The 22237-nt window shown below is 40.0% G+C and overlaps 1 protein-coding gene and 1 pseudogene across 1 annotated transcript; both read right to left on the bottom strand.

The window, feature by feature from the left end:
* Nucleotides 1–6621: 6621 nt before the first annotated feature.
* Nucleotides 6622–7550, bottom strand: LOC113248706 (olfactory receptor-like protein OLF4; annotated as a pseudogene).
* A 10881-nt stretch (nucleotides 7551–18431) lies between these two features.
* On the bottom strand, nucleotides 18432–19364 carry LOC125281551 (olfactory receptor 7A10-like). The gene has a single exon (XM_026490836.4). It carries the CDS (start codon nucleotides 19362–19364, stop codon nucleotides 18432–18434), a length of 933 nt encoding a protein of 310 aa, XP_026346621.3.
* Between the last annotated feature and the right edge of the window lie 2873 nt (nucleotides 19365–22237).

Genomic DNA, 22237 nt, shown 5'->3' with positions numbered 1-22237 from the left:
TATATGAAAGCAATGTACTTGCAAAAACAATTGCATATAGGAAGTAAATGGCAAACAAAACAAAAATATATTCAGGCTCCGTGGTAATAAAATAGTTGCAGAGTAATGCCCCTTGGCATATCCCTTTATGCATATTAAGTATATTTTTTCCTCCAGTGAACACCAATGGAAGAGATGATACTGTGAAATGTATGTCTCAAAAACAGCTGTCACATGGTAGTATTTACTTCCATGGGCCTGTGCCTTTCTAATAAATACAGAACAAGCTAAATGCACACCATGTGAAAAATTTTAGAAAATGCTCTCTGTCCACTGCTCACACCTCCAAGGCTAAAACTCTGTTTTCCTACTCACCTTAGCTGCGAAACCCCTTGACTATGTTCTAATTTCACTGGAAGCACTTTATACTCCCCATTCCTTTCTCTGTCTCATCCAACTGGACTTTCCACATGAACACATCTTTTAAAAATATATTAAATTAATATATTAAAACTTTGTAGTCAACCCAACAAACAAACATGCAATCGCTTGGCTCTGGGATAGGCTGGTTAAGCTCTCAGGTGACCTCAGGTAAAGGTTCCCAGGTTCCATTCTCTCTGACCCTTTCCTGAAATACCTGCTGGCTCTGAGACTCACCTGGATGGGGTTTATAAGATGAAGGTCTGCGCGTGGAGGTCCCAATTCATCCCTGGATGGTTGATCACGGAGACCGAAGCTCTGTTCACAGATGGGACAGCAGGAAGAACTGAAGCATGGGTCCCCCAGCTCGACTTAGGAACCCCAAAGTAGCAATCATGTTCTGCTCTGCACAAGGGTGGACCATGGCCAGGGACTGCAGCAGAGGAGATATTTACAGCTCCCTGTGTCTGCTCATTAGGCAATGATTCCATTGTACTCCCACTTCTGAGCATATAATTTCCCCATGGGCCACTGGTCTGGACAGAAAGGAAAATTTTTCCTGCTAATTCTCTGTTACCAAGAGACGAGAATAGAAGTCAGGTGAATCCAGTTTTTCTTACTTCTTCACCATGATTTTGCATGCCTTCCAGAACTCTAACCTCCTTGCATCTTAACCCATTTTTAAGTTCATGTTTTCTTCAAATCTTTTTTTTTACCCTCATGTTCAGTTAGGCACCATATAGTACATCATTAGTTTCTGATGTAGCATTCAACGATTCATTAGTTGTGTTTAACACCCAGTGCTCATCACAACAGCAGCCCTCCTAATACCCATCACCTTGCTACCCCATCCTCCCAACCCCCTCCCCTCTGAAACTCTCAGTTTGTTTCCTGCAGTCCATAGTATCTCATGGTTTGTCTCCCTCTGTAGTTTCTCCCCTTCAGTTTTCCTTCCTTTCCCCAATGGTCCTCTCCACTACTCCTCATGTTCCACATATGAGTGAAACCTTATGATAATTGTCTTTCTCTGCTTGACTTATTGCAAATAGCATAATCTCTTCCAGTCCATCCATGTCAATGCAAATTTTAGGTATTCATCCTTTCTGATGGCTGGGTAATATTTCATTGTACATATGTACCACATCTTCTTTATACGTTCATCTGTTGAAGGGCATCTCAGCTCCTTCCACAGTTTGGCTATTGTGGACACTGTTGCGATGAACATTAGGGTGCAGTTGCCCCTTTTTTTCACTATATCAGTATTTTTGGGGTAAATGCCTACTAGTGCAATTGCTGGGTCATAGGGTAACTTTATTTTTAACATCTTGAGGAACCTCCATACTATTTTCCAAAGTGTCTGTACCAGCTTGTATTCCCACCAACAGTGTCAGAGGATTCCCCTCTCTCCATAACTTCTCCAACACTTGTTTCGTATCTTGTTAAGTTTTGCCATTCTAACTGGTGTAAGGTGGTATCTCAATATGGTTTTGATTTGAATTTCCCTGATGGCTAATGATGTTGAACATTTTTTCATGCGTCTGTTAGCCATTTGTATGTCTTCTTTGGAGAAGTGTCTGTTCACATCTTCTGCCCATTTTTTGACTTATTTGTTTTTTGGTGTTGAGCTTGAGACGTTCTTTATAAGATATTGGATACTAGCCCTTTGTAGCGTCATTTGCAAATATGTTCTCCCATTCTGTGGGTTGCCTCTTAGTTTTGTTGACTATTTCCTTTGATGAAGTCCCAAAAGCTGATATTTGCTTTTGTCTCTCCTGCTTTTAGAGACATGACATGAAAGAAGTTGCTGTGGGTGATGTTAAAGAGGTTACTGTCTCTGTTCTCCTCTAGGATTTTGATAGATTCCTGTCTCACATTTGAGGTCTTTCATCCATTTTGGGTTTATCTTTAAGCCAAGGACCATAATAAGAGATGTAGTGGGACACTGTATTGTACTTAAAGGGTCTATACAATAAGAAGATCTAACATTTGTAAATATCTGTGCTTCCAAAAATGGAGCAACCAATTATATAAACCAATTAATAACCAAAATAAAGAAACACATTAATCTAATACATTAATAGTAGGAGACCTCAACACTCAACTCACAGCAATGTACAGATAATCTAAGCAGAAGATCCACAAAGAAACCAGAGCTTTGAATGACACACTGGACCAGATGGACTTTGTAGATATATACAGAACATTCCACCCTAAAACAACAGAACACCCATTCTTCTTGAGTGCACACAGAACTTTCTCCAGAATAGACCACATACTGGGTCACAAATAAGTCTCAACCGATACCAAAGGATTGAGATTATTCCTTGCATGTTATCAGACCACAATGCTTTGAAACTGGAACTCAATTACAATAAAAAAATTGGAAGGAACTCAAACACTTGAAAGTTAAAGACTATCCTGATAAAGAATGAATGGGCCAACCAGGAAATTAAAGAAGAACTTAAATAATTAATGGAAACTAATGAAATGAAAACACATCGGTCCAAACCTAGGGTATATGGCAAAGGCAGCCCTAAGAGGGAAATACATAGCCATCCAAGCCTCTCTCAAAAAATTAGAAAAATCCCAAATGCAAAAGCTAACCTTATCCCTAAAGGAGATGAAGAAAGAACAGCAAATAAAACCTAAACCAAGCAGGAGAAGAGACATAATAAAGATTAGACAGGGATCAAGGAAATAGAAACCAGAAAAAGAGTACAGCAGAGTAATGAAACTAGAAGCTGGTTCTTTGAAAGAATTAATAAGATTGGTAAACCACTGGCCAGACTTATGCAAAAGAAAAGAGAAACGACCAAAATTAATAAAATCATGCATAAAAGGGGAGAGATCACGACTAACATCAAGGAAATAGAAACAATTATTAGAAATTATTACCAGCAACTATATGCACCCAAAAATCAAGCAACCTAGAAGAAATGGATGCCTTCCTGGAAACCAAAAGTGAAAAAGGAAGAAAGAGATAATCTGAACAGACCAATAACCAGTAATGAACTTGAAACAGTAATAAAAAACTTCCCCAAAAAACAAGAGTTAGGTCCTGATGGCTCCCTAGGGGAATTCTACTGAACATTTAAAAAAGAAATCATACGTATTTTACCTCCCCTGTTTCAAAAAATAGAAACAGAAGGAAAACTTCCAAATGCATTCTATGAGGCCAGCATCACCTTGATCCCCGAACAAGAAAAAGACTCCATCAAAAAGGAGAATTACAGACCAATATCCCTGAAATATGGATGCCAAAATACTCATGAAGATCTTAGCCAATAGGATCCAACAATACATTAAAAAAGATTATCCATCACGACCATGTGGGATTTATTCCTGGGATGCAAGGGTGGTTCAACATTCACAAGTCAATCAATGTGGTAGAGCACATCAATAAAAGACAAGACAAGAACCATATGGTCCTCTCAATTGATGCAGAAAAAGCATTTGACAAAATGCAGCATCCTTTCCTGATTAAAACTCTTCAAAGTACAGGAATAGAGGGAACATTCCTCAATATCATAAAAGCCATCTATGAAAAACCCACAGCAAATGTCATTCTCAATGTGGAAAAGCTGAGACCTTTTCCCTCAAGGTCAGGAACATGACAGGGTTGCCCACTCTCACCATTATTGTTCAATATAGTTCTAAAAGTCCTAGCATCAGCTATTAGACAACAAAAAGAAATAAAAGGCATTCAAATTGGCAACAAAGAATTCAAACTCTCTGTCTTTGCAGATGACATGATACTTTATGTGGAAAACCTGAAAGACTGCACCCCCAAATTACTAGAACTCATACAGCAATACAGCACGTGGCAGGATACAAAATTAATTCGTAGAAATCAGTTGCTATTCTATACAGTAACAGTGGGACTGAAGAAAGAGAAGATAAGGAATCGATTCCATTTACAATAGCACCAAATCCATAAGATATCATTAGATAGGAATACATAACCAAAGAGGAAAAGGATCTGCACTTTAGAGACTACAGAACACTTAGAAAGAAATTGAGGAAGATAAGAAAAGTTGTAAAAACCTTCTGTGCTCATGGATTTGAAGAATAAACATTGTTAAAGTGTCTATGCGCCCAGAGCAATCTATATTTTCAATGCAGTCCGTATCAAAATATCATCAATATTTTTCACAGAGCTGGATTGTTATCCTAAAATAGGTATGGAACCAGAAAAAACCCAGAATTGCTAGGGGAATGTTGAAAAAGAAAAACAAAGCTGGGAGCATCACGTTGCCTGACTTCGAGCTATATTACAATGCTGTGATCATCAAGACAGTATGGTACTGGCACAAAAAGAGACACAAGATAAATGGAACAGAATAGAGACCCCAGAAATGGACCCTCAACTCTATGGTCAACTGATCTTCGACAAATCTGGAAAAAATATCCAATGGAAAAAAGACAGTCTCTTCAATAAATGGTGCTGGGAAAATTGGACAGCCATTGCAGAAGAATGAAACTGGACCATTCTCTTACACCATACCCATTCTGCTTTAAATGTTCATGTCAAAATTCTACATTCTTCCCATTTAATTTTGATTCAAATATTCATTTTTTGGATTTGTATCCCCTCCTTTTTTTTTTTTTTTTTGGTTTTCATTCAATACAATAGTTGAGATTTAAATAATTCTCTGTTTTTATAGATAATTTTGTGTGAATGTGTCTGTTTTAGAGAAAGTGGTATACAAATGAACACACGTATATACATACTCACATTGCTAACCTTGAATGTTTCCTTTGGACTCAGCAAAGTGCTCCTATATGTTTCAGATGGCTGAAACGAAGACAGACTTAGTTAGGGTACCTTCCATGTCACCACAGAGACTGGAAGGAGATTCTTCTTTGCACAAAAGTTGTGACCTGAATCACATAACTGGTCAGGAATTCAATCTCTCTAAAGAGTCATCCTTTGATCCTGAGGATTTATATGAATGATATATAATGGATAATATTGATTTGTTTGATCATTACCCATTTCATGGTTATGACAAAATTTAGAAAAGAGATGATACTGCATTTAGAGGACAGGAAAGAGTCCTATTTTTATGCAGCAGAAAGAAGAAGATGATTCACGAAAACACCATAAACATGCCAACCAATTTTTCACCAAAAGGGGGAAAACCCACTTGTATACGGACACCAAACTCCATACTTCAGTGAGTACGAGTATTTTATGACAGCTTAAATGAAATATTTTGCTCAGTAATACAAAGTATAATTTCAATTTTTCCTCATCATATTTAAGATCTTCTCTGACTTTAAGTCCACATGAAGTTAACCTATTTATTCTAATATGTATTTCTGTGTAGACTCCACTTGGAGACATGTACTTGGTAATCTTTTTCCACATCACTTTGGTAGGCATGGTGGACATAGCTGGATAGGGGAACATGATCCCAATAAGGGGAACGGAACTCAGTGGCTACCTATAAGACAAACTATAAGTTAGTCTACATTTTCAGGATGAGCAGTGAAGGTGTGATGTACAAAGTATTGATGTACGCAGAAGAGACAAACTAGGATCTTATACTTTCCTTTATCATAAAATTATATCATTGGCTATAGTTGCAAACTTGTTTTTTTCTATATGAATAATATGACTTACGACTATCCTTTTAGTAAAATAAGAGAAAATTACTTGGGATCATATATCTTCTTTGAGTAGGAAGTATTCCTTTTTTTAAAGATTTTTTATTCATTTATTTGACAGAGGGAGAGAGAGAGGAAACACAAGTAGGGGGAGAGGCAGAGGGAGAGGGAGAAGCAGGCTCCCCACCAAGCAGGGAGTCTGACTTATGGTTCAATCCCAGGACCCTGGGATCATGACCTGAACCAAAGGCAGATGCTTAACTGACTGAACCACCCCGGGGCGCCCAGTAGAAAGTGTTCTTAAGGAATCATGGTACCCAGTGACATAAATGAGAATTTCCAAATATTTTTGATCAAGTCTGGAAAAAACTTTGAAAAAGTAGGATATGGACAAAAAGAAAACTGTCTATATATCAGACAGAGAAGAAGCCTAATAAAGTGAGTTACTTAAATGTATTTCTAGAAGTTGAATTCAAACGAATGGAAATTCCAGGTAATAAACAGAAGGAGCCAATTCTACTTCCACAGTCTGATCAAAGAATGACAGTTTTGGCTCTGAGGGTGTGAGCCCTGCAATCATGGGCACTTCTTCAGTCCCAGGATGAATGGGCCTTACATTACTGGAACCCCAATGATTCTTTTCAAACCCCTCTTTATTTCTCTGTTCCTCAGGCTGTAGATGAAGGGGTTCAGCATGGGCGTGACCACCGTGTACATCACTGAGGCCACGGCACTTGTGTGGGAGCTCTGGGGAGCGGCAGAGCTAAGGTACACACCAAGCATCGTGCAATAAAATAAGGAGACAACGGAGAGGTGAGATGCACAGGTGGAAAATGCTTTATACTTGCCTTGAGCTGATGATATTCTACGTATGGAGGAAACAATCTTAGAATATGAGTAAAGGATCCCAGCGAAAGGACCCCCACACAGCAGGACAGCTGCAAAATACATCACCAAGTTATTAAGAAAGGTGTCAGAACAGGCAAGTTGGATCATCTGATTGAGCTCACAGAAAAAGAGATTTGGAAGTGTGTACAGAAGGACAGCCTCAACACCATTAAACTATGTAACAAGGAATTCAGGACAGACATGATCCAGGACACGAGAACCAACAGTCCACAGAGCTGGGGGTTCATGATGACTGTGTAGTGCAGGGGGTGACAGATGGCCATAAACCGGTCATAGGCCATCACGCTCAGGAGAAAAATGTCTGACACGGCAAAGAGTATGAGAAAGTAAATCTGCGTGATGCAGCCTGCATTGGTTATGACTTGGCTCTGAGTCTGGATGTTCCACAGCATCTTGGGGATGGTGGTGGAGGTGAAACAGATGTCTACAAAGGACAGGTTGGCCAGGAAGAAGTACATGGGGGTGTGGAGGTGGGAGTCAGAGCTGACAGCCAGCATGAGGAGAAGGTTTCCACACACAGTGATCAGGCACATGGAGAGGAAAAGCCCAAATATGAGGGGCTGCAGTTCTGGTTCCTCTGATAGTCCCAGAAGAAGAAACTCTGAAATTTGTGTATCATTGCCTGGTTCCATGTGGTGGAGGCGACTTCAAGAACAGAAGCAAATAGCATGACTAATTTTCACACAATCTTGTATTACTCTGTTTTTAAATGCTACTTTTAAAAATTTATATTCTATAAATTTACTTTAATACATCGTGCATAGATATGACCCACTTCAGGGGTACCTCTGTACCCCCATAGTTTTGGAATTTTTGTTCAATCATTTTCTTCCCCAAAGGCCATGTATTCTATAATTTTAATTTAAAAATTGCTCTAAGTTTTAGAAATATAAATTGAGTGCTGTCTATGTCTTAGGCATTGTTTAGGCAAGAGTATAGGGTGTTAAAGAACAAAAGTCCCCATCATTCAATGATGGAGAAAGAATACATTAACAAATAAGAAAATTAAATAACATTTCAGATGGCGGAGGGTGGTATGAATAAAAGGAAAACAGGGATAAAGCAGAGAGTGTAGAGGGCATGCTATTTTCATGGGTATGTAGGACATTCTGCAAACAAGGTGTCATCGGAACACAGAACTTAAGTGAGACAGAGGGGTAGATGAGGGAATATGGGGGAGGTGTGTGCCTGGCAGAGGGAATGGCCAGTGCAAAGGCCCCGAGGAAGGTACTTGTTTCCAATGTTCAAGTCAAAGAAGCAAAGTCAGTGCTGCAAGGGGAATGAGCCAGAGGGAGACTGAGGAGAGACGCTGTCAGACATGCTGAGAAGGGAAGTGGCCTCTCTGCTACCTCTGAACCCTCAAGGCACAGGGACTTTCTTGTCCACACTGCCTCTCCCACTGCATTCATCGTGTTGCAAAGACATCCCATGAATTGAACCAGATCCCCTTCTTAGTGGTCTCTCTTGATCGAGTTCTGGCCCCTGTGTTGTGTCACCTTGGGATTTATGAGTCCTGGCTCCCTGTTGTGGGGACTGCTCACACTCCACAGTCACACACCCACAGGACACCGTGGCTTCCTGGCTTGTGTTATTCCCCCTTCTCAGCCCTGCCATCCTGGTTATGCTGGGAATGGATCCAACCCAAGTAGCCAGATCAGTGCACTTTCCCCTGCAAAGTGCAGAAATGCCAATTCTTAAGCTTCCCATGGACAAACAATATATATAAATATGAAGATACATATATATTCATATATCTATAAATATATATATTTATATGGTACACCCCCCAAATTAGCAAAGGGATAAACCAACACTTCACAAAAGGAAGTGTACACTAAACAACAAAAGTTGGGCATTTTTATATCAAGCATGGAAGCCTTATTTTTCCTGTACCTCCTGCATCATTATTTGGTTGTTTCTTTTCTATGTGGTCTGATAGGGGATGAGGCATCTTTTATTGATATTCTTGGGCTTTGGGTATTTTTCTTTCCTTTGACAAACCCAAGGGGCACACGCTGATCCTCAAACTGGATTTCATCCGCTGAGCAAAGGGGTCCACAGTCCATGCTCTATAATCTTGCCCACACCATGACAGTTCTATTGTTTTGTAATAGGTAATTTTCTTCATATCATTCTGTCTTCAGGCATCATATCACAAACACATTTATTTCATCGTGCTCTGTCATCACTGTTATGATACATGATTCAAAAGTGCATGGACTTCACTTTCCTGGTTCACATTTGTTTTTTTTTTTCACCAAGTTATGTGAATATATGCGCTTAATATAAAAAGACCTAAGAATCTGAAAAGTTAGAGAATGAAAAAAATGAAGGCATCACAAAACCAGGTTAAAATATAAAATGAGTAGTTTCAAAACAACTGTCCCCGGTGAATTTGTATGAAAAACCAAAACAAACTGAAATGGGTTATAAAATAGCAATCATCAATGATATCAATGTGGATTAGTAAGTAAATTGGAAAAAACGTAGATATAAAAGAATGTAACATGTCATGTTTCTAGAATGTTCTGGCCCATGGCAGATCCTCAGGTTTTATTTGTTAAATGTGCCAGGAATTAGGTCTCAAAGTATAAGGACATTTACCACATGGCAAGGTTGTATTTCTGATTCATTGGAAAAGGTTGAATTGCTCAACAAAGGCTGGCATAAAAGGGTACCTGTTTGGAAGAATATGAAATTGGTCCATTGTCTCAGATCTTACTAAAACTCAGAGGATTATGACCTCAGGGTAAGTGTAACCCTACAATATATTAGAACATCAGGAAAACTACACAGAAAACCTACAGTTGGGCAACACCACTTAAATATAACAAGAAACTCAGAAGTAAGTCGGTAGACATATTTAAATAAAATGTCAATTTTTTATGGTCAAAAAGGTTCCAAAAGTCAATTGAAAATAAAGATCTGAAGAAGTTATTTAAAATGATGATAGTGTTTTAAAAATAAAAGAAAGAGGGAGAAAGAGAATAATGTATGGGAACATAATAATAAAAACCAATGAGAATGGTCATTAAATATATGAAGTTCGCTGAAACTGAGGGATAGTTTAATAACAGTAAGAAACGTCTCTATTACCAGCAGCCTGGGGAACAAACCTATAGTTACATTCTTTGTGGTTGGAAATTTTAAACTGGTGGCCATGGGGTTACTGTGAATTCGCTGGCAGAAAAGTAAGTCATTACAAGGTTGAAGGCAGAACCTGTGTTCCAAATACTGATATTCTCTACCTCAGGGCTTCTCTGTCTCTGCACCATGGACATTTTGGCCAGAGCCCGCCCTGGGGTGGGGGGTGTCCCGTGCATTGTAGGGTGTTTATACATTACCTCCACGCACCCCTCTCCACTATGACAGGCGAAGCTGGCTCCAGACAGTGATCAATGACCCCCCCCACAGGGGATAAAATCACACCCAATTAGAGCCACACTTTGAATTTAACAATCACAACATAGTTTTTCTAGCATTTAATGATAAAGAATATGAAAGACCTTCAAAAGTGTGAGTAGCGGTCACTCTGTGAAATTGACATTAGCACTGAATTAATTAATTAATCAGTCAGCAAACAAACACAGGGATCTTTTGCTCTGGTCTAAGTGGAATTGGCTCTCAGGTGATGATCGGTCAATGTTCTTGGCTTCCATTCTCTCTGACCCTGTCATCCATGGTCCACTGGGGTGTTGGACTCACCTGGCTGGGTGTGTGACAGGAAGATGTCCTTATGGAAGTGTGAATTCCTCCTTGGACAGCAGATGATACAGACTAAAGCTCTAACCTCAGCTGAGACAGCAGGATGGAGTGAATCATTGGCCTCCAGCCAGAATTAGGTAGGACTTGGAACAAACAGACAAGAAGCATGGTCCTTCCCATCTGAGGTTGCACAGGCTGATGGACAGGGGATGAGGAGGTATTTACAGCTCCTTGTATGTGCTCATTAGGTACATTTCCCTTTTGTGGCTCCAGTCTCCACGCAACTGATTCCCAAGTGGAAAAGTCCTCTGGACAGAAAGGATGTTTTCCTAATGGATCTCAGTTCCCAAAAGACAGGGTTAGAGGTCAAATGAATCCAGTTTTTGGTAATTCTTTTTTTATTCCTTTTACTCCCTTTCCCTGAACTTGCCCCCCTCCTGATGTCTGAATCTCCTAGCATCTTATCTCAGCTCCAAGTTACAATTTTCTCCAAGTCTAAGACCTAGTAACCTACCTGGATTAGGTCTCTGTATTTATTTAAAAAAATTTTTTTTTAAATTTTTTATTATGTTATGTTCGTCGCCATACAGTACAACGTTAGTTTTTGATGTAGCGTTTCATGATTCATTGTACACCCATGTATTAGGTCTCTTTATCTTCAAAGCATTGACATGTGGTGGGGACCCAGCCCTGCTGTCACCAGACAGGGTCTGTTCTTCTTTTCAATAAGGCTGAGAAGGGAGTTCTTCTGATAATAAACCTTGGCCACCACACAGACTGGCTTCAAACACATTTACTCTTAATTAGGAATTTCTTACTTTATACAAGTCAAAAGCTTCCTCATAGTTTTTTGTTGTAAGATGGTTGTAATTATAACAGACGTGTTTAGATCATGTTATGTACTATACCATGAGCTTCCATCTCATAGGGATTGTTTGATTTATTTTTATAAACATCTTATCCCTGAGGAAGTACATTTATGAACTCCAATCTACATTGTAGACATGGTGCTTGGTGCTGGTTAGTGATCTGTCCACACTGAATATCCGAGTATGTGGTGGCCTTGAGTGTCATTCTGTCAGGATGCTTCTAGTTCTCAAACTCTGTGGCATTGGTTTCAACCAGAAAATAATTTGCCCCTGGGGATGTCTGGTGATGTCTGAAGGGATGCTGCTGAACACCTACAATCCAAAGGAAAGCACTCCCAACATATTATCATCCTGCCACAAATGTCAACCATAAAACATGAGAAATCCATTTGGACCAGCATCTCTCCAACCTCAATGTGCCTGTGAATCCACACAGGTCCCACTACAAAGGCAGAGTCTGGTCTCAGGGCCTCGGTGGCCCAGAGATTCTGCATTTGTAGCAAACTCTCGGGTGATGTTGATGTGCAGGTCCTGGTGTGTGGAGCACTCTCGGGTTAGCTAAGCTGTGATCCCATGTTAGAGGTAGGTGTAGGGAGTTTTTAGGCTTTTGTACCAAATATTGTCGTTGCATGAAATTTTGAATAAACCAGATATTCACTCATTCTTCAGGCTGTGTAAACTCTGTGTATTGCTTTTTTAAGTGACCAAAATAATATCTTATGAAAAAGACTTTGTAGTAGAGTAAGGCCCTCCCAAATGTGTCCACATCTTAACCCCTGGTAGCTTCATGTTTTTTAGATTTTATTTAAATTCAAGTTAGTTAACATATAGTGTATTATTAGTTTCAGGGGTAGTATTTAGTGATTCATCAGTTGTGTACAACACCCAGTGCTCATTACATCACGTGGCCTCCTTACTGCCCATCACCCTCTTACCCCATCTGCCCACTCACCTCCCCTCCAGCAACCCTCAGTTTGTTCCCTATAGTTAAGAGTCTCTTATGTTGTGTCTCCCTCTCTGTTTTTATCTTATTTTTTTTCCTTCCTTCCCCTATGTACATCAATTTTGTTCCTTAAATTTCACATATAAATGAAATCATATGGTATTTGTCTTTTTCTGACTGACTTCTTTTACTTAGCATAAAACAATCTAGTTCCACCCACATTGTTTCAAATGGCAAGATTTCTTTCTTTTGATGGCTGAGTAACGCTCCATTGTATATATGTACCACACCCTCTTTATCCATTCATCAGTTGATGGACATTTGTGTTCTTTCCGTATTTTGGCTATTGTGGACATTGCTGTTATAAACATTGGGGTTCGTGTGCCCCTTCAAATCACTATATTTGTATCCTTTGTATAAATCCTTAGTAATCTAAATGCTGGGTAGTAGGGTAGACCCATACCAACAATGAATTTGAATCTGTAATCAAAAATCCCCCAACAAATAAGAGTCCAGGGCCAGAGAGTTTCCAGGGAATTCTACCAAACATTAAATAAGAATTAATACCTATCCTTCTGAAACTTTTCCAAAAAATAAAAACGGAAGGAAAACTTCCAAACTCGTTTTATGAGGCCAGCGTTACCTTGATACCAAAATCAGACAAAGATAACATTAAAAATGAGAATTACACACTCATTTATGGAACATACGAAATAGGAAGATCGGTTGGAGAAGGAAGGGAAGAATGAAGGGGGGGTAAGCAGAAGGAGGAATGAACCATGAGAGACTGTGGACTCTGGGAAACAAACTGAGGGCTTCAGAGGGGAGGGGGTGGGGGAATGGGATAGGCTGGTGATGGGTATCAAGGAGGGCACATATTGCATGGTGCACTGGGTGTTATATGCAAATAATGAATCATGGAACATTGCATCAAAAACTGGGGATGTACTGTATGGTGACCAATACAGCAAAATAAAAAGTAAAAAAAAAAAATGAGAATTACATACCAATATCCCTGATGAACATGGATGTAAAAATTCTCAAGATACTAGCTATTCAGATCCATCAGTACATAAAAACAATTATTCACCATGACAAAGTGGGATTTATTCCTAGGTTGCAAGGTGATATACCACATTAATAAAAGAAAAGGTAAGAACCCCTTAATTGACGCAGAAAAAGCATTTGACAAAATATAACATCCATTCTTGATAAAAACGCACAAGACAGTAGGAATGGAAGGAACATACCTCAACATCAAAAAGGCCATATAGGATAGACCCACAGCTAATTTCATCCTCAATGGGGAAAAACAGAGAGCTTCTCCCCTAAGGTCAGGAACATGACAGGGATGTCCACTGTTGTCACTGTTGTTCAACATAGTACTGGAAGTCCTAGCCTGAGCAATCAGAAAACAAAAAGAAATAAAAGGCATCAAGATCAGCAAGGAATAAGTCAAAATATCACTCTTCGCAAATGGCCAACAGACACATGAAAAAATACTCAACATCCCTCATTATCAGGAAAATACAAATCAAAACCACAAGGAGATACCTCCTCACAACTGTCAGAATGGCTAAAAGTAACAACTCGTGTAAAAGAGGTGTTGGTGAGGATGTGGGAACGGGGAACCCTCTAGCACCAGTGGTGGAAATGCAGGCTGGTGCAGCCATTCTGGAAAACAATATGGAGGTCCCTCAAAAAGTTCAAAGTAGAACTATCCCCAGTACGTTTAAGGTGTTATTTTTTATAGCAAAGAAGGATTAAGGTAGCAGCTCGAACAGGGTTGCTAATCAGCTGCCATTAAGATAAAAAGATTAGCTGTGATTGTCCAGGCGGACAAAAGTAATCACAATGGTCCTCCAAATGTTAATGAGGGAGACAAAAGAGTTGATGTCAGACTTTGAAAATGCGGCCCTGCTGGCTCTGAAGGTGGAGGAAGAGCTGTGAGCCAAGAATGCAGGCAGCTCAAAATTGAGACTAGAATTGGAAAGAAAACAGATTCTTCCACGAGCGTCTGGAAGGAATTCAACCCTACAGACACGTCACTGTTAGCAGTGTGAGACTCCTTTCAAGCTTCTGCTTCCAGAAGTGTAAGAGTAGGTACGTGTTTGTTTTAAACAACTAGTGTGGGGATATTTTACAGCATCAGGAGGAATCCATATGGACATCACCAATAAAATTTTTGAGGATATTAAGTTTAATCTTTCCAATTCATTCATAGCTTCCCTTGGATGAGGGCAATTTACACTTAAAGAACCCACATTAATTAGAAAAAAAAATTAAATCGATTTGGAGATATTCTGCCCCATCAGTTGGTACAGTGAATTCCTTGTGGCTTAAATATGCCTGTGGTCTCACTATGAGGCCTTTGAAGCTGTGACATCGGAAAGGAACTCAGGATCAAAATGAAAGTCTCGCATTATAATTTACAGCTTTGTGTCTATATTGCTGCATCCTTTCATTTCATATTGATTCAACCATTCATTCTTTTCAGTGCTATCCTCTCCAACTCTTCCTCAAGTTTCCTTCAACACAAAAGATGAAATCATAAATTGTCTCTGTGTGTACACATGGAGGGAATGTGCTTATTTGAAAGAAAAATGTGTACAAACACACACACACACGTCACAACCACTATACTGGACTGCTTTCTTAGGAGTAAAAAATGAATTTTCATACATTTAATTCTTTTCTTACAAGATTCATTTAACATATATTTAGTAATCCACACTGCCTTGAAAAATGAGGAAAGAGGCTCAGGGAGCTTAAATTTTTAATAATTACCTAACAAAGCAGTCGAAGCTTACCTAACAGTCTTATACACAAATGGAAACTTGTACTATGTACTCTTCACTTTCATGTAGTTCCTTTAATTCTTCAAATTCTGTACTTTAAATATGCAGTTTATTGTGTGTCATTATACTCCAATAATTGAATTAAGTGGAAAATATCTATTGCACATGGCTAAAGGAAGGATCTAGAGCACAGGCAGCTGACTCTCCATTGAAGGTTTGGGAGAGAGCTCTTCTAACATGTAGGAAAGTGGCATGAAATTCAAACAATTCATGTAAGTTCATTTAATTTCTAATTGAAGAATACCTTACCTGTAGAAATGTAGCAATAAGACCGTGAATTGGCCGAGACAGAAAAGCACTACAGCCCCATACAACACAGTTGATGAATCTTAGAAACACAATTTAGAGATTCACTCCTGACCACAGACCCCCGAGGAGCCCAGCAGAGATCAGAAATGCTTCCCAGAAATTAATGCCATTTGATTGTAGAGACATTATTGATGAGGAGAACAAAGGCAAGAGAAATGCAGGTAAAAGTCAATCTCCTTACAATCTGCAGACCCTGATGAATCCCTCAGACATTCAGAGCTTGACACCACCCCAGGAACTCATGGCTGCCTTGATGTTGGTATCTCATTAGAGACTGACAGCAACCTTATCTTGACAATAGCCAGACCTCTAAGGTCCTGTAAACCTCACATTCAGCATCCAGAAATTTCTTAGAAACTTGTATTATCTCTACCACCCTCCCTCCACAAACTCAAAAGTATAGAATCAGCCATTTTTCATAATCCCAGTGCAGCTCTTCCTGCCCCAGTCCTGTCCCTGTGCTGTAATAAAAACAACTCTTTGCACCAAAATTGTTTCAAGAATTATTTCCTGAGCATCGTGTTCAGTCACCCCACATCAGTATGATATCCCATTTGACAAGGACAACCTGTTACACAGCAAGAGCTGACTGACACAATAATGCAAGTAAACAGACTTGAGGCAATTAGAACGTGTGCTGCTTTTTATTTGACACATATGATCTGACAAATGAGGAGAGCAGTCATTGTCGATCTATGTTTGAGTTTTTTTCTGATGATTTTATGACCAGGTGACTATGTGTGAGCTTCCTCCTGGGTCACTGGGAAAGTCTGAAAGATGTGCACGTTTGTGCAGAAGAACTGGTGACCCTGAACCACACGACCAGCAGGACATCAAGCTTTCCTGTGACGCCTCCTCTCATCGTGCACGTGAAGAGATTTCTGAATAGGAAGGAAGTAAAAATGGATGGTACTGATACTGTTCATTTGTCATCCCTTAGCATTAGGAAAAGGGAGTTATTTTGTGTAACCATAGAGAGAGTCATATTAGCAGGAAGCATTGGATGCTTTCAAGTAGAAACAGGAAGATAATGGGTGATAAAACAGAGAAGACTCTAACCAACCCTTCATCTCAATGAATAAACCTTATCGGTTGTGGACGCCAATCTTCTGTGCTTCGGTAAACAGATTCACAGCATGAACTGAGATGTAAAAGAAAGAAAGAAAGAAAGAAAAAAGAAAGAAAGAAAGAAAGAAAGAAAGAAAGAAAGAAAAAAAAAGAAGAAAGAAAGAAAAATATTTTGTGTAGTAACAGAATGAGTGTTCTGAAATTTTGCTTCATCATACTTACATTCATCCTGACACTAAGAACATGGAAGGTCAATCTATTTATTCAAATTGGTCTTTCCATGTCGACTGCCCTGGGAGAATCTTGCTAATCAGTGTTTGCCAGCGGCGATGGTTGGCATTCTGGATACTGAGCTGAATCACAGTAGAAATAAAAGAAGATGAAAATTGAGAGGGAGGCAAACCATAAGAGATGCTGACTCTAGGAAACCAATTGAGGGTCGCTGGAGGGGAGGAGTGTGGGGGATGGGGTAACTGAGAGATGGGCATTAAGGAGGCACGTGATGGGATGAGCACTAGGTGTATGCAACTGATGAATCAGTAAATTCTACCTCTGTGGGCGGTGGGGGGGGGAGGAAGACACTGGTTAGGAAACACAGGAGCATGTTTGTAGATAAGTGTCTGGAATTAAGCTTTGGATTTCTGAGGCATGCAATTCAAGGACAACCATGGTGAATAAACACATTGTCATGTGTGGGACACTATTACCAGATAAGCCCTCAAGCTGCCCCCAGCTGTGAAGTACTTCTTCAGAAAGCCCTGGGTCACCTTGATACTGACACATGAGTGACCCTGCTTTTCCCCTTCACCACCCAAATTCTAACCATATAAAATTCTCCAATAAAGCATGAACCCACAAACCCCTATATACTCTGGCCATGGGCCTTAATAAAGGCAGATCCCTTAGCGGGACTCATTCTTTCTCCCTCTCAATGCCTCTATCCCCCTCTGAGACCTTCCAGAATGGTCTTTGGGCATCCCATGTGCCCTCCAGGACCTATGAGGAATAGACCTGGTTTTGTTAGAGTTCTCTGATGGGTGCTGCTGAGGCCTGTCTTGCAGTCACAGTGAGAACCCAAGGGCTGGTGCAGCCACAGCAGAGGCTCTGGTCAGGGAAGCATCTGTGGGAATGTCCACAAGCGCAGGGGTGCAGGGGGTGCCCGGGCTTTCCTAGCCTGAGCATCCCTGTCAGGAGCCTGAGACTTAACCAGAACAAGGTTAGAGTCCACATTTTCAGGAAGAGGAGTAATGGTAGTGATGTGAAAAGACTGACAGACTCTAGAAGAAAACTGGAGTTTTGTATTCTCCTCTATAATAAAGTTATGTGAAAGGCTTGTTGGTTAAAGTAGTGTCTTCCAAATGGGGAATACAACTCATGAGTATTCTTTTGGGAAACCAAGGGAAAATTTACTTGGCATGGTATACGTTATTCAAAATGAAATTAGTTTGAAGAAATCCAACTTGTCCCTTTGAAGATAGAGAAATTTCCAGGCACTTGTGATAAAAGGTTTGTGAAGCATTAGGAATATATGAAGATGGAAAAAGGGGAAAACTGTGTGTGTGTATCAGAGAGAGCAGAAGCCTAATAAAGTGAGTTACTTAAATGCGTGGAAAAGTTGAATTCGAACAAATGGAAATTCCAGGAAATAAATAGAAGGAGCAGATTCTACTTCCACAGTCTGATTAAAGAATAGCAGTTGCTGGCTCTAGGACTGTGAGTCCTACAATCATGGGCACTTCTTCAGCCCAGGACTATTGGCCCTCACATCACTGGAACCCCAAGGATTCTTTTCAGAGCCCCCTTTATGTCCTTGTTCCTCAGGCTGTAGATGAAGGGGTTCAGCATGGGGGTGACCACCGTGTACATCACCGAGGCCACTGCACTTGCGTGGGAGCTCTGGGGAGCAGCAGAGCTCAGGTACACTCCTAGGCCCGTATAATAAAATAAGTAGACAACCGAGAGGTACGATGCACAAGTGGAAAATGCTTTATACTTGCCCTGAGCTGATGATATTCGACATATGGAGGAAACTATCTTAGAGTAAGAATAAAGGATCCCAGGCAGGGGAGCACCACCCAGAAGCACAGTTGCAAAATACATCACTATATCATTAAGAAACTTGTCAGAACAGGCATGCCCGACTACCTGATTGAGGTCACAGAAAAAATGGGGTATTTCCACCTCTGTGCAGAAGGACAGCTGCAATGCCATTAAGCTTTGTAATAAGGAATTCAGAACACTGATGATCCAAGACATCAGAACCAGGAGTCCACAGAGCTGGGGGTTCATGATGACCGTGTAGTGCAGGGGGTGACAGATGGCCACAAAGCGGTCATAGGCCATTGCAGTCAGGAGAAAATCATCCCAGCCTGCAAAGAGTAGGACAAAGTATATCTGAGTGATACAACCTTCATAGGTTATGACTTTGCTCTGAGTCTGGATATTCCACAGCATCTTGGGGACAGTGGTGGAGGTGAAACAGATGTCTACAAAGGACGGGTTAGCCAAGAAGAAGTACATGGGGGTGTGGAGGTGAGAGTCAGAGCTGACTGCCAGGATGAAGAGCAGGTTTCCTAGCACAGTGATCAGGTACATGGAAAGGAAAAGCCCAAATAGGAAGGGCTGCAGTTCTGGTTCCTCTGATAGTCCCAGAAGGTGAAACTCCGAAATTTGTGTATCATTCCCTGGTTCCATGTGGCGGCGGAGACTATGAGGAAAGAAAAAAATAAGATAATAATTTTCAAGCAAATGGACCTTATTTATGTATTTATTACTCCTCATTTAAAATTTTTGTTTTTATTTAAATTCCAGATAACTAACCTACAGTGTAATATTCATTTCACGTGTACAATATTGTGAATACAACACTTCATATAACACGTGGTGCTCATCACATGTCCCCTCCTTCAACCCCATCACCTATTTCCTCCATCTCCCCCACCTCCCCTCTGGTAACCATCAGTGTGTTCTCTATAGTTAAGAGTCTGTTTCTTTGTCTCTCTCTGTTTTGTTTTTTTTTTCCTTTTTGCTCATGTGTTTTGTTTCTTAAATTCCACATCTGAGTGAAATCATTTGGCTTTCTCTGACTGACTCGTTTCATTTAGCATATTACTCTCTACCTCCATCATGTCGATGCGAACGGCAAGATTTCATTTTGTTTTATGATTGAGAAATTTTCCATTGTACATATATACACACCACATCTTTATCCACTCATCTATTGAGGGACACGTGAGCTGTTTCCATAGTTTGGCTATTGTAGGTAATGCTGCTAAAAACATAAGGGTGCATGTATCCCTTTGAATTTGTATTTCTGCAGTCTTTTGGTAAATATCTAGTAGTTCAATTGCTGCGTCATAGGTCAGTTCTATTTTTAACTTTTTTTTAAAGGTTTTATTTATTTATTTGAGAGATGGAGAGTGAGTGAGAGAGCGCACACACACAAGCAGGGGGAGGAGCAGAGGGAGAGAGAGTAGCAGGATCCCTGCTGGGCAGGGAGCCTGATGTGGGTCTCAATCCCAGGACCCTGAGCCAAAGGCAGATGCTTAAGTGACTGAGCCACCCAGGTGTCCCTATTTTTAAATTTTTGAGGAACCTCTATACTGTTTTGCAAAGTGGCTCCACCAGTTTGCATTCTCATTGAGTAAGGAAATGGTTAAGGTACAGGCAGGAAGTGGTAGGAGGCCCCCCCTCCCCCATCCGCTGACTAGGTTCTTGCAGGGCGACTTAACCAGGTTCACAGAAATCCCAGATGCAGAGAAAAGTTATAGATAAGATATTAACTGAGAGAAGGGAACATAAAGGATCCACCCTGTTTGTCCCGAATATAGACGAGATATTCACATGATAGTTACAAATTCACTTTGTTTGTCTTAAATGTTATAGATAAGATATTTACCAAGTTCCCTGGTCAATTTTCTGTTAAAGACAGACAATAAAAGCCTTTAGTGTCAACCCGTCCCAAACCCTTCTCACTCTAGAGAGCTTTTTTTTTTTTCTTTCCTTTCTGTTCTCACCTTCCCTTACTAAGCTTTCACTTTACTTAACATTTTTGTGTCCGTGAGATTCATTCTTTGGCTCCATGAGACAAGAACCCTGTGACCCTGCAACCATATCATCAGGGCAAAGCATTCCAGCTTCTCCACATCCTCACAAACAACTGTTGCTCTTTGTGTTGCTGATTTTAGCCATTCTGACAGCAGTGACGTGATAGTGCATTGCGGTTTTGTTTGTTTGTCTTTTTTTTATAATGATTTTTTATTATATTATGTTAGTCACCATACAGTACATCCCCCGTTTTGATTTGTAGCAAATACGCCTTATTAACAGAGTGACATGCTACAATATATATTTTGCTATCAAAAAAGAAATATATATTTTTTGTATTGATCCGATCCCATTTAGGGGAAGTTACCTGATATCTCTGATTAGGAACTCCTGTCCATTCAGCCTTTTCTCCAAGAGTGCATGTATTACAGTTTTAATGAGAAATGCCTTCCTGCATTTGAATAATATATGATGAGCACTGACATCTTCTAGACAGAGCATAAGGTGCTGAGAAAGAAAAGTCTATACATCTTTTGGGTAAATATCTAAAAGTGAAATTGCTGGATCATAGGGTAGATTTATTTTTAACTTTTGGAAGAACCCCCATACTGGTTTCCAGAGTGGCTGTATCAATTTTTTCTCCCACCGATAATGCAAGATGGTTCTCCTTTCTCTGCATCCTCGACAACACTTGTTAGTTCCTAGGTTGTTAATTTTAGCCTTTCTAACTGGCACGAGGTGATATCTCATTGTGCTTTTGATGTGTATTTCCCTGGTGATGAGTGATGTTGAACATCTCTTCTTGTGTCCGTTAGTCATCTGTATGTCTTCTTTGGAAAAGTATCTACTCACGTTTTCTGCTTTTTTCATACAAGGATTATTTGGTTTTTGGGATTTTTTGGGGGGTGTTGAGTTTGATAAGTTCTTTATATATTTTGGACACTAGTCCTTTATCAGATATGTCATTTGCAAATCTCTTCCCCCATTCTGTAGGTTGCACTACTAGGTATTTACCCAAAGGTTACAAAAATACTAATTCGAAGGGGGTTCATGGCACCCTGATGTTATAGCAGCATTATCAACAATAGCTTAACCATGGAGATAGCCCAAATGTCCATCGACTGATGAATGGATAAAGAAGATGTGGTATATATACAGACACACAATGGAATTTTACTCTGCCATCAAAAGGTAGGAAATCTTGCATTTGCAATGATGTGGATGGAGCTAGAGTGTACAATGCTTAGAGATATAAGTCAGTCTGAGTAAGCCAAATACCATATGATTTCACTCAAGTGTGGAATTTAAGAAACAAAACAAGTGAACATGGTAGGGGAAAAAGAGAGTAAACCAGGAAACAGACTCTTAAGTATAGAGAAGAAACTGAAGGTCACTGGAGGGGAGGTGGGGGATGAGTGAAATAGATGATGGGGATAAAGGAGGGCTCTTGTGATGAGTACCCACAATTGTATGGAAGCGCTGAATCACTATATTCTTAACCTGAAATTAATGTTGAATTG

The sequence above is a fragment of the Ursus arctos genome, unplaced genomic scaffold (genome assembly GCF_023065955.2).
Source record: "Ursus arctos isolate Adak ecotype North America unplaced genomic scaffold, UrsArc2.0 scaffold_14, whole genome shotgun sequence".
Classification (NCBI taxonomy): Eukaryota; Metazoa; Chordata; class Mammalia; order Carnivora; family Ursidae; genus Ursus; species Ursus arctos.
This window is presented reverse-complemented; position numbering and strand designations above follow the sequence as displayed.

Bases quoted from the DNA above. Each gene is read 5' to 3' on its own strand.
- LOC125281551 (XM_026490836.4), bottom strand. From the start codon at position 19,364: ATGGAACCAGGGAATGATACACAAATTTCGGAGTTTCACCTTCTGGGA.